We start from the raw sequence: 14884 nt of genomic DNA on the forward strand, positions 1-14884 counted from the left end.
TGGGGTCCTCACAAAGTTTCACCCACCCTGTGTGAGGTGGGCCTGGCATGGTAGTAATCCCAGCACTTGGGAGGCTGAAGCAAGAGGATCACCAGAAGTTAGAGGCCAGCCTTGGCTACATAGTGAGGTCAAAGACAATCTGAACTACATAGCAAGACCCTATCTTAAAATAAGGAAGGAGGGTATATGCAGAGTCCATTTTATTGAGTGCTATAGGGTTTATACAGGTTAGAGGGGACAGCCCAGGTGAGTAGACCTCATGAGCATCCTAGTTGAGAGGGATGAATTTCTAGGGCTGCAGAAGCAGAGAAGCCTAGCTCTGCCCATCCACAAGCTCCTGAGAGGCTCAGAGACCCAGAAATTGAGCAGCATCATTTGGCAGGATACCCCCACCCCTGAACCTTGGCATGCTGGCTGCTCACTTCTAACAGGACAAGGATAGCTCCCCACGTACTATGAAGACAAGAATGAAGAGAATGTGTGTGGGGGCCCAAGAGGTTCAGGAGCTTTGGAGCAAAGCTGATTGAGAGGCCCAGGCCAGGCATGCCCTGTCGTGCTGTGCATAGGGCCTGCAGAGAAGATGCCATCAGGCAGAGGCTCTGGCATCTGGCTTTTTTATTGGTTATTTGTTTTCTCAAACCCAGCATTTTAAAAAGTCACCTGAGGTGGTAGTCGATAAGTGGAGGTAGGGGTGGGCAGTGGTCACTTGGGAGGAGGGATGCCAGTATGGCGTGACAGGTCCTTCACATGTAGTACCAGGCCAAGAGTCCAGCTGCCAGGGCCACACTGGCGGCCAGAATTAACTGGAGGCTGGGCTTCCTCAGCACACTCATGGCTGTCCGGAACGGGCAGGTGTTGCCCTCCTGGGCACCTGTGTGCAGTACAATAGGAGACATGGTATCAGTAGGGGCTGATAACATGCCCACCCCGGGAGGGGAGCTTGGAACCCATAACCTACCTTTGTCCTGTTGAGCAGTATAGAAAGGACATTTACTGATGTCTCCTTTCCCATCATGCACAGGGAACCCATCTTCCAGGGTGTCTCTGGCCAGCGTGGTGCCAGCCTGGTCCAGTTCATCAAATATCTGAGAAGCAGAGACCAACAGCCATCCCTGGACTACACAGACTGCTTTACACCCACCCTATCTTTGCTCGCACTCAGGGAGCTGGAGCAAGTGCACTTGCGCAGGGGGGCTGACTAGCCAAGCAAGCAACCCCATGGGTGAGCAACAGGACATTGGTGCACTTCTCCCTAGCAGAAACTGAAGAGGTATGGCCATATCTGTGCTATCAGCACCCACAGGTTGACAACCACTGTGGTGGGTTCCCTGGGTTAAAACAGGTACACACATTCCATGCCAGCTGCCTCTGAGGGGGCTCAAACAACCAAAACTATCAGGGTAGACATATGTGAAGGAGCTACTGGTACTTCTTCATTTCTAACTGCTGGCTATTAGGAACAAGAGAAAAATGAGAATGTGGGAGAAGATGCCATAGCAGGGCAGACCTGTCCTAGGTAGCCCTGGGAAGCTATACTAAAGGGCTGTTGGGAACTGTGGTCAGCCTGGCATCTCACTTGCCCATAGCTCTGCTCCTTGGCTCTGAGGACTGACATGATGCTTAAGGACCCAAATAAGCCTCCTCAATCGTGCCTCCAACTAAAGGCTAGTTGTAAATAGCTATTGTGCTTACTCTCCTTGATGAATCTGGCTCTAGCTGAACTTATCAAGCAAGACTTGCTAAAAAGGGAGAAGTCATCCAGTCCTTAATACCAGCATCCTGTGATGAGAGGGAGACAGACAGCTCCCTTCTCTTATCTGCTGGGGCATCTCCCTTCTATCTACAGGCCTCTACCAAACCAGATTTCCATGCTGGAAGCTATGTACTGGGCCCACAAACTTCTGTGCCAATTTGGTTCCCTTGCCTTTATGTAGGACACACTGCAGTTTATCTGTCCTCATGCCACTGGATGCTCTCCCAGAAAGTTCTGAATTTGCTCCCCCTGAAAAAGGTTCCTAGCTGAGCCACAGGCCAGCTCTGGTCAGTACCAGCAGTACCTGCATGTTGTACTCAAAGGCCTTGTTAGCTTCCTCCACGATCCTCTCTTTGGTCTTCAGGGTCAGATCCAGGGCATTCATCCTGGCCCGGTAGAACTGCTTGAACTGCTGGGCATTGTCCACATTCTCAAACTGGTAGAACTGGGTCCCCTCCCCTGTGCTGGGGAGCTTCAGGGCCCGTTGGGCCACTTTTTTCAGCACCTGTCCCCCTGAAAGGTCCCCCATATAGCGGGTATATGCATGGGCCACAAGCAGCTCTGGCTCATTTTGCCCCACATAGTGGATCCGCTCCACATACTTCTGGGTAGCCTCAGAGCACATCACCTGCTGCTCCCAGTTTTCACCAAAGAAATACTCCATGTCCTTTGTCAGTGCCTCCTTCCGGTGCAGCTCCATGGGGAAGTACAAGGGGGCAAAGGCTAGGTGGTCCTTGTTTCGGTCCATTTCCTCCTCGAGGGCCGAGTATGTGAAGTAAAGTGCAGTTGTGGCCAGCTAGAGGAGTGACAGAAGGGGGTGGTGAGAAAGGGCTACAACTTTATAAAGTCAACCACACCAGAGTGGCTGGAGACCAAACCTCAAGTAGCACCCCTTCCAGTCCCCAAAGACCCAACCTGTGACCCATTTTTATATGGTAAATCACTTAACATACCCAGGAAGCTTTTGTTTCTCAAACGAATGACATGAATTCTTTGGAACACAGACACTTTTGGTTCCTTTACATCATGATGTTATTCCATTTAAGCCAGGAGAGCCAGAGCTGATGCCAAAAATGAGTGAACATGAAGAAAAGCCCAACTTCTCCTTCAGAACAGCTCCGGGGCATCTTCCTCAGGGACTAAGGCCTCCACCCTGACCCCATATCAAAGTCTGGAATCCAACTTTGTTTGACTGCCACAAACCTTAAATAGCTCCTTCTTAATGTTGCCTTTCAAGAAGTCCTTGACAAACTGGGTGTTTTCTGCCCGGTCATGTGCTTCCTTGGTCCCTTCCTTCAGGAGCTCGGAGAGGTCAGGCATTCTGTGGAGATGGGATGCGTGTGTGTGTTAAGTCTCAGCTCCCCAGAAAGAACCAAGACCAAAGAGTCTAAGTCCCAGGGTGACCACCTGCTGGACTGGAGGCAGGACTTTACTCTAGCATGAACAGCTGGGCCTTGTTAGGGCACAAAGGCCGAAAAGTCTACCCCAAGGACTCAACTGACACGCAAATAAATGACCTCCTCAAGCTGGGCATGGTGGCACATGTCTGTCATCCCAGCACTCAGGAGGCTGAGGCAGGAAGATTGTTGAGTTTGAGGCCAGCCTGCACTACATAGCAAGACCCTGTCTCAAAAAAAAAAAAAGCCTCCTCAAAGTATGAGAGTCATGTCCATCGATGTGTGCTAGGAACCACTCATGAGTGATGCTTTGCTTCTGTGGCCACCTACTGGCAGAATAAACACATGCCTCTAATCCCACCAGTACTTGCAGGCTTCTCCTTTTAGCCTGCCTTTGGAAATGTGTCTCCCCAGAGTACAGGCCATGCTTCCGTAAAGGGCTGTGACAGTGTGGACCCCTTGGGGCAGCCCTGCTGCCTGCTTTCATTGTGGGTCTAGTCTTCAGGACTATATGTGTCTGGACCCAGAAGTAGAAAGATGAGAAGGAAACAAAGTTTGGGGTCAGGGCTTTGGGTTTCTATTACTTAACAAAATCACGTAAGAAAAAGTTGTGCTAACTGATGGCCAAGGCAGAAAACCTGTGATCCTAAAGATGATGGCATCTGAGCTGGGCTCACATGTTATCTACAGTCTAGTAGAGTGAGAAAATTTGGCCCTCTCATAGCCCAGTCTCTGGTGGCTTCCTTATAACATTAGCTTGTTTCACCTTCGTGCTGAGAACCAGCTTGTTATTAGAAACTATTTCTAAGTATAAAAAGAATCAAGGGATTAGTTCTAATGATGGGGCTCTAATGAGAGGATAAGAATAATGGAGGATAGGGTCCAGTAATTTAAGGCTTATAGAGAGGTGGCCTTGAATACAAGATATAAAGCCTGCCCTGAGGAAGACACTGTGAAAGGAGCCAGCTTTGCCTGATTACCACTTAGCTCAATGAAAAACCCCTTAGGTTTTTAAGAAAAAATGTCTAAGACTACTGTTAAAACCTCACTCAAGGGGCTAGGGATTTAGCTCAGTGGCACAGCGCCTGCCTGGCAAGCGCAAGGTTGTGAGTTCGATTCCCAGTACCGGAAAAAAAACAAAAAAAAACAAAAAAACCCCTCAAAACTCCCAAAGCCAGGTGTGGTGATGCACACCTATGATCCCAGCACTCAGGAGGTTGAGGCAGGAGGACTGCTGTGAGTTCAAGGCCAGTCTGGGCTACATAGTTAGACCCTGTCTCAAAAAAAACAAAAACAAAACAAAACAACCCCCAGCGGCACCTATCCTGCTTCCACTTCCTTGGATAAAATAACAGAGTAAATAAGAGTACCGAGAAGCCCAGAGGGCCATACATGGCCCCTGCAGTGTCAACCAGGCATTCTAGGATCCACAGCTCTGGGCCCCATGACCACCTTCTAGTGCTACCAGAAAGCAAAACCAGGTGTTGTGCATGGAAGTTGCTGGGCCCCTCAATTTGATATATCCAGCCCTCATCACTCACCTGATATGGTTTTCCATTTCTGGGGCCACAGGTTTCTTTCTCTCCGACTCATCTACCCCTTCAGAAGTCTCTACTTCTGCTGACATTGCTGAGTGGTTCTTGCTACCCTTACTTTGGTTCTGTTGAGATACAAGAAAATGGTGATTAAACATCCTGGCAGTCCACCTTCTCAAATGTCTGCCATTCTACTCTCCTCTGAGGACTATAACCAACGAGACGTCCCTGCATCCTAGGGTTATTTTCTTTACAATAAAACTGCCATTACTGGGACCATATTGTGAATCAGACAGTGGGAAAATGGACAGTAGACAAGGTTAACAGCATTGCACTGATGTTAAACTAATTAGGAAACACACACTGAGGCATTCACAAGTAAAGGGGCAATTTACTGTCAGTTCAAAAGGGGATGTCAATGTACACCTACATGCAAGGGGATGAATGAGAGTGTGGGGGGGAATTCACAAGAAAGCTGACAGTGAATCTTGGCAAAAGTAATACAAGAGGTTTTTTGTGCTAATCTTACAACTCTTCAGTACATTTGAAACTACAGTACATTTGAAATAAAAAGCTACCAGCTGGGTATGGTGGCCCCTGCCTGTGATCCCAGCACTTAGGAGGCTGAGGCAAGAGGATCCCTGCAAGTCTGAGACCTACACAGTGGGTTCAAGGCCAGCCTGAACTACACAGTGAGACCTTGTCTCTAAAAGCAAAAATAAAAAGAAAGAAATATTAAAAGCTACCAAAAACATAAAAAACAAAAATACCAAGTTTGGCACTGTGGCACACACCTGAAATCCCAGCACTCTGAGAGGCTAAAGCAAGAGAATTGCAAGTTCAAGGGCAGCCTGAGGAATTTAGCAACTTAGCAAGACCCTGTCTAAAAACTAAAAAGAGGCTGAAGATGTAGTTCAGTGTGAAGGTCCTGGATTCAATCCCTAGTGTGGGGGCGGGGGTTGATCATAGATAACAACATCTCTCTGCTTGGTAAGCAATGCCAGTCTTCCTCATCACCACAAGTACACCTGAGGCCAGCACAACCTACCTGTTGGTGTCTGTGTCTTGTACAGAAAGCAGTGGAACAGAGTGCCAGCTGGAGTTTAGTTAGGTAAGGCTGTGCCCAGCACTGTGCAGTAGAACACAGCAGCTCAGAAGATAACCAAGAAGTCTGTGTCAGCTGTCTGTGAGTCACTTAGCAGCAGACTGTTGCCAGCCTACTCAGAATTCTGCTGGGCTGAAGTAAATAATAAATTGGCCAACCAATTTCCATCACCAGCTGCAAGGGCTCAACCTTCGTCAGCCAGGGAAATACAGTCCCACAACACGACAAGCTCATCTTCCATCCCTGGAGGCTTCTACTCTGCCACTGTAAGGGGCAACCCACTTGGGGAACTTTCCAGACGAACAGAAGCACAGTAGCACCAACAAATAATAAAGTCACTCACAAAGACACAACTACCAACCCTGGAGTCATGTAAAGCTACCTTAATTGGTACATACTGACTGAGCATTTTCTACATACTCTGCCCTCAGACAGGCGCCCAGGGGGAAAAACAGGTGTAAGAAATAGCCCTTGAAAGGAATAATGAAGAAAAAAACCAGTCTGTCTCATGCGCAGGTTAATATACAGTGCATGCCCTCTCTGAGATTCCTCTAAGTACCTACTTACATTTTCTTTCTTCTCTTTTAGGACACTACAGTGTGTGATTTTCTCAACACAGTCTTTCAGAACCTTCTCTCAGCCGGGCATACAGCTCAGCAGCGCAGCACCTGCCTGGCAAGTGCAAGGTCCTGAGTTTGATTCCCAGTACAAAAAAAAAAAAAAGAACCTTATCTCCTCTTCAGATTCACCATCTATACAATGGGGTTAATTACAGCAAGTTAAATGAAAACAGCAGAGCACAATGTTTATTATTTGGTAGCATTCAATAAATGTTACTGACCGTACTTGGTTTGTTTACTTATGTATGTATGTGGTGCTGGGAATTCCTCATGCATGCTAGGCAAGGGCTGTACCACTGAGCCACACCCACAGTCCCTGTATTTGCATTTTGACTGAGATTTGGTGATGTCCAAGAATGCTGAAAAAAATAAATAGTAGGGACTGTGGATTTAGCTATGTGGTGGAGTACTTGACTAGCACATGCAAGGCCCTGGGTTCAATCCCCACCATGAAAAAATTAAAATGAATAAACAGAATACAAAATGAACCATATCTTTTTTTTTGGGGGGGGTGTCATTCTGAGACAGGGTCTCGCTATGAAGTTCAGCCTGGCCTTGAGCTCACTATGTAGCCCACTCACAATGATCCTTCTGTCTCAGCCTCCGGCTTGAACCATGTCTTGACTCTCAACCAGACGCACTTTCTTCTCTTCTGTACAAAGCTGATGAACTGTATAGTGCACAGGATAGTCCACAAGAATGCAAAGACTGGTAGTCATCACACAGAGAATGGTACACGGAAAGGCTTCCTGGAGAAGGACCCTCAACAACAAAAAGCATTCAGGGTTGGACAGAGAAGGCCTGCAGATTCAAGGAATAATGGGATGGCTCATAAGGATGTCATGAGGCTGCCCTAGCTGTGTGCCTTCTTACCAAGGAACTAAGGCAAGGTTTGGCCAGCTTTGGAATAAGCCCCACACAAGCCTTCTAAATCTGACCTTGATTTGCACTTTATGAAACAGAGCTAGCTCGGGCATGGTGGTATACACCCTTAATTCCAGGTACTCTGGAAGCTGAAGCAGAAAGATCACAAATTCAAGGTCAGCCTGGATAACAGCTAGACTCTGTCTCAAAAAAAAAAAAAAAAAAAGTCTTTTGAGACAGGGTTTCTCTATGCAGTTCAGGCTGGCCTTGAACTCACTAAATAGCCCAGGCTGGCCTTGAGCTCGCAGCAATCCTCTTGCCTCAGCCTCCTGAGTGCTGGGATTACAGGAATGTGCCACCACTCCTGACTCAAAACTTTTCACAAGGACTGGGATGTAGCTCAGAATTCTATGGGTTCAACCTTCAGTTAAAACAAAACAAAACCGCTGGGCGTGGTGGCACACGCCTGTAATCCCAGCACTCAGGAGGCTGAGGCAGGAGGATCGTTGCAAGTTCGAGACCAGCCTAGGCTACAAAGTGAACTCAAGGCCAGCATGAACTGCATAGCAAGACCCTGTCTCAAAAAGACAAAAAAAAACAAAAACCAAAAACAGGGGCTGGGGATTTAGCTCAGCGGCAAAGCACCTGCCTGGCAAGCGCAAGGTCGTGAGTTCGGTTCCCAGTACCGGAGAAAAACCTAAAAAAAAAAAAAAAAACCAAAAACAACAAAAAAAGCTGTGCTTCACAACCCTAGGGATCCCAAGAGCCAAGATATGCCTGCAGCCACTCAGCATTCAGGTAGCAGAGACAATAGGGTGCTGGGCTGTCCAGAAGGGGTACAGTAAAAGGTCCCATAGCCTCTAGACAGCATGGCCATGCTAAGGACACAGACAGGCACTTAAAGGCTGCAGACTCCAGGCTGTTAGCAGGTTAAGTACTGCCAAGATGGAACAAGTGTGATTGGGTGTACAGGCTACCAACTGCAGGTAAGCTTCCTGCTGTCTGCACCTAATTGTAATGATGCATAAGAGTGATTATGTAAGTGATTAAAATATTAGCTATGCTTTATTTGATAATAATTGTTCATTCTGGAAGAATGTAGTCTTCCTTAAGCAACAAAACTTTTTGCTTCTCTTAAAAATACAAAAAGGTAGCACTCAGGAGGCTGAGGCAGGGGGATCATAGTGAGTTTGAGGCCAGCCTGGGCTACAAAGTGAGCTCAAGGCTAGCCTGAACTGCATAGAGAGACTCTGTCTCAAAAAGACAAAAAAAAAAAAAAAAAAATGGTGAAGAGAGAGCTGGCTTCCACTGATGCTCACTTTGGCATCTGCTCTTTCTGTGCAGGACTTTACTTGTGCCATCTCTCCTTACGGACACCACACACACACATACACACACACACCCTCTTATTCCTCTCTGCCAGCCCCTAACTCTGTCCTCTAGTCCGTGAGAAGCTCAACTCTGGCCCCTGGGGCAGGGCCACAGCTCCCTTTTCCACTGTAGCTCCAAAACCTGGAAAATACTAGGTTCTCAATGAATACTTGTTAAATTAAAAAAAAAAAAAGAAAAGAATCCAAGCTGGGCACAATGGCACACACCTGTAATTTCAGATATTCAGGAGGCTGAGGCAGAAGGAATACAGCTCAAAGTCAGCCTGAAAAACTTTGAGATACTGTGTGAAAATTTTTTAAACTGGGGGGCCTCTTCAGTGGTAAAGCACTTGCTTACCACGCCCAAAGACCCTGGGTTCAATCCTCAGTACCCCATGTCCCCCCCCCCCCCCCCCCCCCCCGCCACACACACACCCTACCCTAAAAAGAGGGAAAACGGAAGAAGCAAAAGGTCTCATTCTCATGCATACTACCAACAGTATGTAGGTTTTGTTGTTGTTTTTATTTTGAGACAAGGTCTTACTATGCAGTTCAGGCTGGCCTTGAACTCACTTTGTAGCCCAGGCTAGCCTTGAACTCCTGCCTTCCAAGTGCTGGGATTATAGGCCTGCCCAACCAGGTCCAGCCTGTTGTTTTGAGACAAGGGCTTGCTTTTGTATTTCAGACTGATCTTGAACTCATGTAGCCCAGGCTGGTCTCAAACTCTCAGCAATCTGTCTCCTACCTCAGCCTCTTTAGTGCTAGGATTACAAGTGTGTGCCACCACACCTGGCTAATATGTAGTCTGGTTTTTGTTTAAAGCAAAAAAGAGCTCTGCTGTCTACTACTAACACAGTTTTCTAAACTCGAAACATGATTTACTGATTTTCTTAGGAAAAAAAGATAATGTAGGGCAACCCATTCAGGACCTCTTCTGTCTCTCAGAAGCTATTCCTGTTCCCCACTCCCCCATTCCTACTCTCCAATAAATTTTCCTACGTTTAACTTCTATTGTTCCTTAGAATTAACTCTTTGACTTCGAGGGACACAAACAGCATATTTGACATCAAGCATCTCCCCTGTATCATCTTGGAGGTCCCACCAAGATACTTAGAAGGAAGGCTATGACTTCTAACATACAACCTGAAGAATACTTTAGGAAAACAGGCCATTCCCTGTAAGATGGATGGGATCTGACACAGTCTCCCAGTGTCCAGGGAGAATTACTACAGGATGGGCTCTACTGCCCACATGGAGACTGGTGTAACTGACCTTGTGGATGTTCAGCAACTGAGGACCAACGTTAAGGCCCTTGCCAGCTGCTCATTAAAGTGTGACTTCTGTTTTCTTCTAGGACAGGCGAGACTTAAATGCCTTTTTTGCCATGAACCACGACTCTTCACTCAGGCTACAGATGCCCAACAGATGACTAACAGCAGAAAACAGCTCAACTGTCATTTGTGTCCTTGTCACTGTAAATCCTGGGTCAGATCTCTTCTCAGCTCTGCATGAGGCATGGTGGTCATTTAGGATCTGGCTGGACAGGGTTGATCAGCCTTGAATTCGGAAGGTCTAATCCCTAGTCGGAGGCCTCAGGATGTGAGAGGATTACAGAGACATTTAGCTACTCCCAGGAGTCCCAACCACTGTCCTGAACCTGTGATCACTGGGATTTCAGGGAAGGGGGAGTCCCACGTGAATGAGACCCCCATGGGCTCAGAGTCCTCTTCTGGGAAGTAAACCATCCCTTAGCTATCAAAATCCAAGAGCTATGACCGAGATGATGACACACTGATCACCCAGACCCCAGCCTACCAGCCAGTCCTTGACAGCTGCCTTCCGCCTATGTGGAGGGCCAGTCTAAACCCCTATATCAGACCGACCCTTCCAGCCAAACTGGATCCTTTCATGTCCTCCCTATGACCTTCCAATTAAAGCTTTCTTCCTGTAAAAAATTTTAAAAATTTAAAAATTAAAAAAAAAGATAATGTTTTATCTGTCCCTGGCAGCAAGAATACTGAGTCTTCAAGGCAGGCTGAAAACACTGTGGTTAACGCATTCAACCCACACAGGCTGGTGCCAAGGAAGGCAGGCTGTATCCATCCCTGTGGCTTGGTTACCGTTCGTTAGTAGTGTGGCCCTGAGAGGCCACCTTGCAACAGAGAAAAGAATTCTCTTCACTCTCTGAAAAGCTTTATGTCCAAACTTGGTCTGGCTGATCTCCATACCTGAATCCTTTTTTTTTCTCTGAAAGAAACTGGAATCCCAAAATTAGTGGGATATTCCAAACCATAAATGTAGGACATTTGTAGACTTTACTCTCTCTTACCAACAAGAAGCTAGCCAAATATACACACCAAAACAAAAGATTGCACTCTGGGAAATATCTCAAGAAATATTCGTAGTAATCTCTACCAAAATAATAAATAGCCATACTATGATGTTTGAACACACATCAAGCCAGGTGTGATGACACACACAGGAAGATGGCTGCAAGTTCAGGTCAACCTGGGCTACATAGTGAATTTCAAGGCCAGCCTGAACTAACAGTGAGATCCTGTCTCAGAAAACAAAACAAAGGAAAGAAGGAAGGAAGGAAGGAAGGAAGGAAGGAAGGAAGGAAGGAAGGAAGGAAGGAAGGAAGGAAAGAAGGAAGGAAGGAGAAAAGAAAGAGAAGAGAAGAGAAGAGAAGAGAAGAGAAGAGAAAAGAAAAGAAAAGAAAAGAAAAGAAAAGAAAAGAAAAGAAAAGAAAAGAAAAGAAAAAAAAGAAAAAGAAAGAAAAAAAAACAAATCATGCAGCCTGACAGCTGTGGGTAGGGCTTGCTCAAAGGACAGTAAACAATGGAATGCTGGCACAGCTTTGACAAGCTGATAAGCTGTTATTTACACAGGAAAAGGTTTACATAATTTCTTTTTTTAAAAAAAGGACACCAAAAACTGATTTTAAATAAGGATTAAATGGAAACAAAGCTTTGTAAATAGGGAGGGAAAGAGAGTGGTTAAAGGGAAAAGAGAGGATTAGGAAAAAAGAGGAATCAAAATACATCATGTGGGCTGGGGATATAGCTCAGTGGCACAAGCACCTGCCTGGCAAGCGCAAGGTCCTGAGTTTGATCCCAGTACCGCAAAAAAAAAAAAAAAATCATGTCAGGCACAAATTCTCTATGAGATATATGATCATTATGTATATCTAAAATGTACCAATAAACTTAATTTTAATAAATAAATTTAAAAATTTAAAAAGGACCCCAAACACTGACTGTATCTGTATGCAAAAGGTATAGTATATAAGTATACTGCCAAAGATAGGAGGGGAACTTTTCTTGGTGGAGAGGGATCTTTTTTAGACAGGGTTTCATTATATAGTTCAAATTGGCCTCTGTAGCCCAGGTAATCCTGCCTCAGCCTCCCAAATGCTGGGAATACAGGCATGTGCCACCACACATGGCCAGGAAATAAATTTAGATAGCAATAGTCTTATGTCTTCTTGTATTTCTTAGCCAACCAGCTGCTTGATTCTCTTGGAAAGAAAAGGGTAAGGAGGATTGAATATACAGAAGAGAAGGGAAGAAACCCAGAGAAAAGAATCGCCCCAAGCAAACCAGGTAAGACCTGCCCTGCACTAACTAGTCAACAGGAAGTCAATCTATGGACCCTCCTTGCTATTAAAAATTCCAGAAAATTGGGGGCCGGGGATATAGCTCAGCAGCATAAGCGCCTGCCTGGCAAGCGCAAGTCATGAGTTCAATTTCCAGTACAAAAAAAAAAAATCCAGAAAATCACTCTGCCCTTTTTCCCACTACCAGAAAACTGTGACCCTCTGTTTGTAATTCAACTTTCATCCATTCACCAGATCAGCTACTGGTCTTCATTCTACCACCTGATCTGAGGGAAGCAGCAAGTTCCTATCACAGTGATTTCCAGCAAGAGGTTCCTGTAGACATCCTGATCCAGAACACTCATTTCAAAAATTTTAGCTGGGCATGATGGCACATGCCTATAATCCCAGCACTCAGGAGGCTGAGGCAAGAGAATCACTTTCAGTTTGAGGCCAGCCTAGGCTACTTAGTAAGTTCAAGGCCAACCTGAACTGCATAGTGAGATCCTGTCTCAAAAAGACCCAGGAAAAGTGACTTTTTTTGCACCTGATAAATTGCTGAATCAAGTCACTAGGGCTTCTGAATTATATATACATCATCCAAAGAAATCTTCAATAGACTAAAGTCTAGCAAATGTCACAAGGTTAGGTAGCTCACTGTACTGCTGCCAGGCAAAAATATAATCTAAGGAGTATGTTATGATTCATTTCCCATGAAATGATCCAAACAGGAACAATAAAGATTTTTCTTTGCCCTAGGGAAAATACAACTGAAGAAAGGCATCAGGCTGCTGGGCTCAGCCGGCACAGTGAGGCAGGAATGCCAGGGTGACCTGCTCCTTAGAATTAGAATAATGCTGTAGGCCTCTGACTCATATACTATGGTAGTGACACTTGACACTGACCAGCTGATGCCCATGACTGTTGTTATCTCACATATACAGGGAAGTTAGTGGCTGCTCAGAGACTTCTACACTAGGATTCTGCTACTGTTCCCTTCCTGCTGAACAGTTTGGTGGAGGTCCCTTATTGCTTCTTCAAAAACTGTTTGAGGCTCAGAGTTCACCTCTGTATAGAACTGATAGTGTATCACCACAAGTGTCAATTTGTTTCCCCAGTTAAACTAGCAGCTTCATAAAGACATGTGCCTGACTCATTCAGGGCAGATCTTATCAGCACCCTTGGGGGCCTACAACCTAAGTTTCTTTGGTTCTGTTTTGAGACAGTCTCATTATGTAATTCATAATGAACTCATTATGTAGCCCAGGCTGTCCTCAAACTTTAGGACAATCTTCCTGCCTCAGCCTCCCGAGTACTGAGATTACAGGTGTGGGCCACATACCAGGCTCCAACCTGAGTTACAATTGTTGCAATGCTTAGACAGAATCCCTACTGAAAAAACTAGCTAAAGATTTTGTGTGTGTAACAAAAAAATGCTCATTCAATAACACAAATTTTTAATTGGGCACTATGTCTCTAATTGGTATGAACGTAATGGGCACTGACCTCAAGGCCTTCACAAAAAGGTACAAACCCAGCCTTTTTAATATACATACACTTGTTTTGTCTTGTTTGAGCCAGGTTTTCTCACTAAATTGCCCAGGCTGTGCTCCAACTTGTGTTCCTTCTGCCTCAGACCCCCAGAGTGCTAAGATCACAGGTGTGTACCACCACACCCAGTTTGAAATTCGATTTGATCTTTCTTCAGATCTGACTTGACTTTCCAAGTTTTATTTTCAATTACCAAAACTGTAAATTTTACTGGGTACAATGTGATGTATTGATACATGCAAACACTGTAAAATGATCAATTAGGATAATTAATAGATCCATCAGCTCACAGACTTATGCTTCTTTGTGGAAAGAATACTTAAAAATTGAATTTTTTAGTAATTTTGAAATACACATTATTGGTGTCTTTTTTTCCCCAGTGCCTAGGATCAAACCCAGGGCACTGCACACACCAGGCAAAGGTTTTACCACTGAGCTACACTCTCAGCCTCTATACAACATATTATTATTAATTATAGTCCTCATGTTGTGCAATATGCTAGCAGCTCACACAGTCTAGGCAAGCACTCTACCACTCAGCTATATCTCCAGCCCTTTAAATTTTTTTGAGACAAGGCCTCGCTAAATTGCTTAAGCTGGTCTTCAATTTGCAATCCTTCTGTCTCTCAATCCTTCTGTCTCTATCTCCCAAGGAGAAGGATTACAGACCTGTACCACTGTACCTAGCATTTGCCCATTTTTATTCTTTTATTTACTAGTATTAGGAATTGGACCCAGGGCCTTGAGAGATACAGTTACCTGCACAGTTACCAGGCCTTTTAAATTAATTGCTGAATCAAGTCACTAGGGCTTCTGAATTACCTTTCCAGGCCTTTTAAATTTTTTTCTTATTTTTTGAGACAGGATATTGCTAAATCACTCAGGCTAGGGTCCGACTTGCAATTCCTTTGCCTCAATTGGCAGAGTGCCAGGATTGCACCACCACACCTGCTTTGTTTGCCCATTTTAAAATACAGTTAGGGGCTGGAGATTTAGCTCAGCAGCACAGCTCCTGCCTGGTAAGCGCAAGGTTGTGAGTTCGATTCCTGGTACCGGAAGAAAAGACAAAAAAATAAAATAAAATAAAATAT

General features: G+C 45.3%; 1 protein-coding gene and 1 long non-coding RNA gene across 3 annotated transcripts in view; one reads left to right on the plus strand and one right to left on the minus strand.

Moving 5' to 3' along the window:
• Nucleotides 1-183: 183 nt before the first annotated feature.
• Hmox2 (heme oxygenase 2) overlaps nt 184-14884 on the minus strand; it is a 33430-nt gene continuing 18729 nt past the window's right edge. Inside the window, exons 1-6 of one of the 2 annotated variants that reach the window (XM_013517724.1) lie at nt 5734-6353; nt 4692-4810; nt 2957-3074; nt 2058-2549; nt 959-1085; nt 184-871 (exon numbers count right to left, since the gene is read on the minus strand). In XM_013517724.1, the coding sequence (XP_013373178.1) occupies nt 744-871; nt 959-1085; nt 2058-2549; nt 2957-3074; nt 4692-4777 (951 nt within the window). In that variant the 5' untranslated portion in view covers nt 4778-4810; nt 5734-6353 and the 3' untranslated portion in view covers nt 184-743. Of the gene's footprint in view, nt 872-958; nt 1086-2057; nt 2550-2956; nt 3075-4691; nt 4811-5733; nt 6354-14884 lie in introns of those variants that run through there. The other variant, XM_005391291.2, reaches the window with a different exon arrangement.
• On the plus strand, nt 1085-6882 carry LOC106149297. Its single transcript, XR_001235368.1, has 2 exons — nt 1085-1270; nt 6379-6882. It is a non-coding gene; the product is annotated as an uncharacterized LOC106149297 (long non-coding RNA).

Source organism: Chinchilla lanigera, unplaced genomic scaffold (assembly GCF_000276665.1).
Source record: "Chinchilla lanigera isolate Chin_1 unplaced genomic scaffold, ChiLan1.0 scaffold00041, whole genome shotgun sequence".
Classification (NCBI taxonomy): Eukaryota; Metazoa; Chordata; class Mammalia; order Rodentia; family Chinchillidae; genus Chinchilla; species Chinchilla lanigera.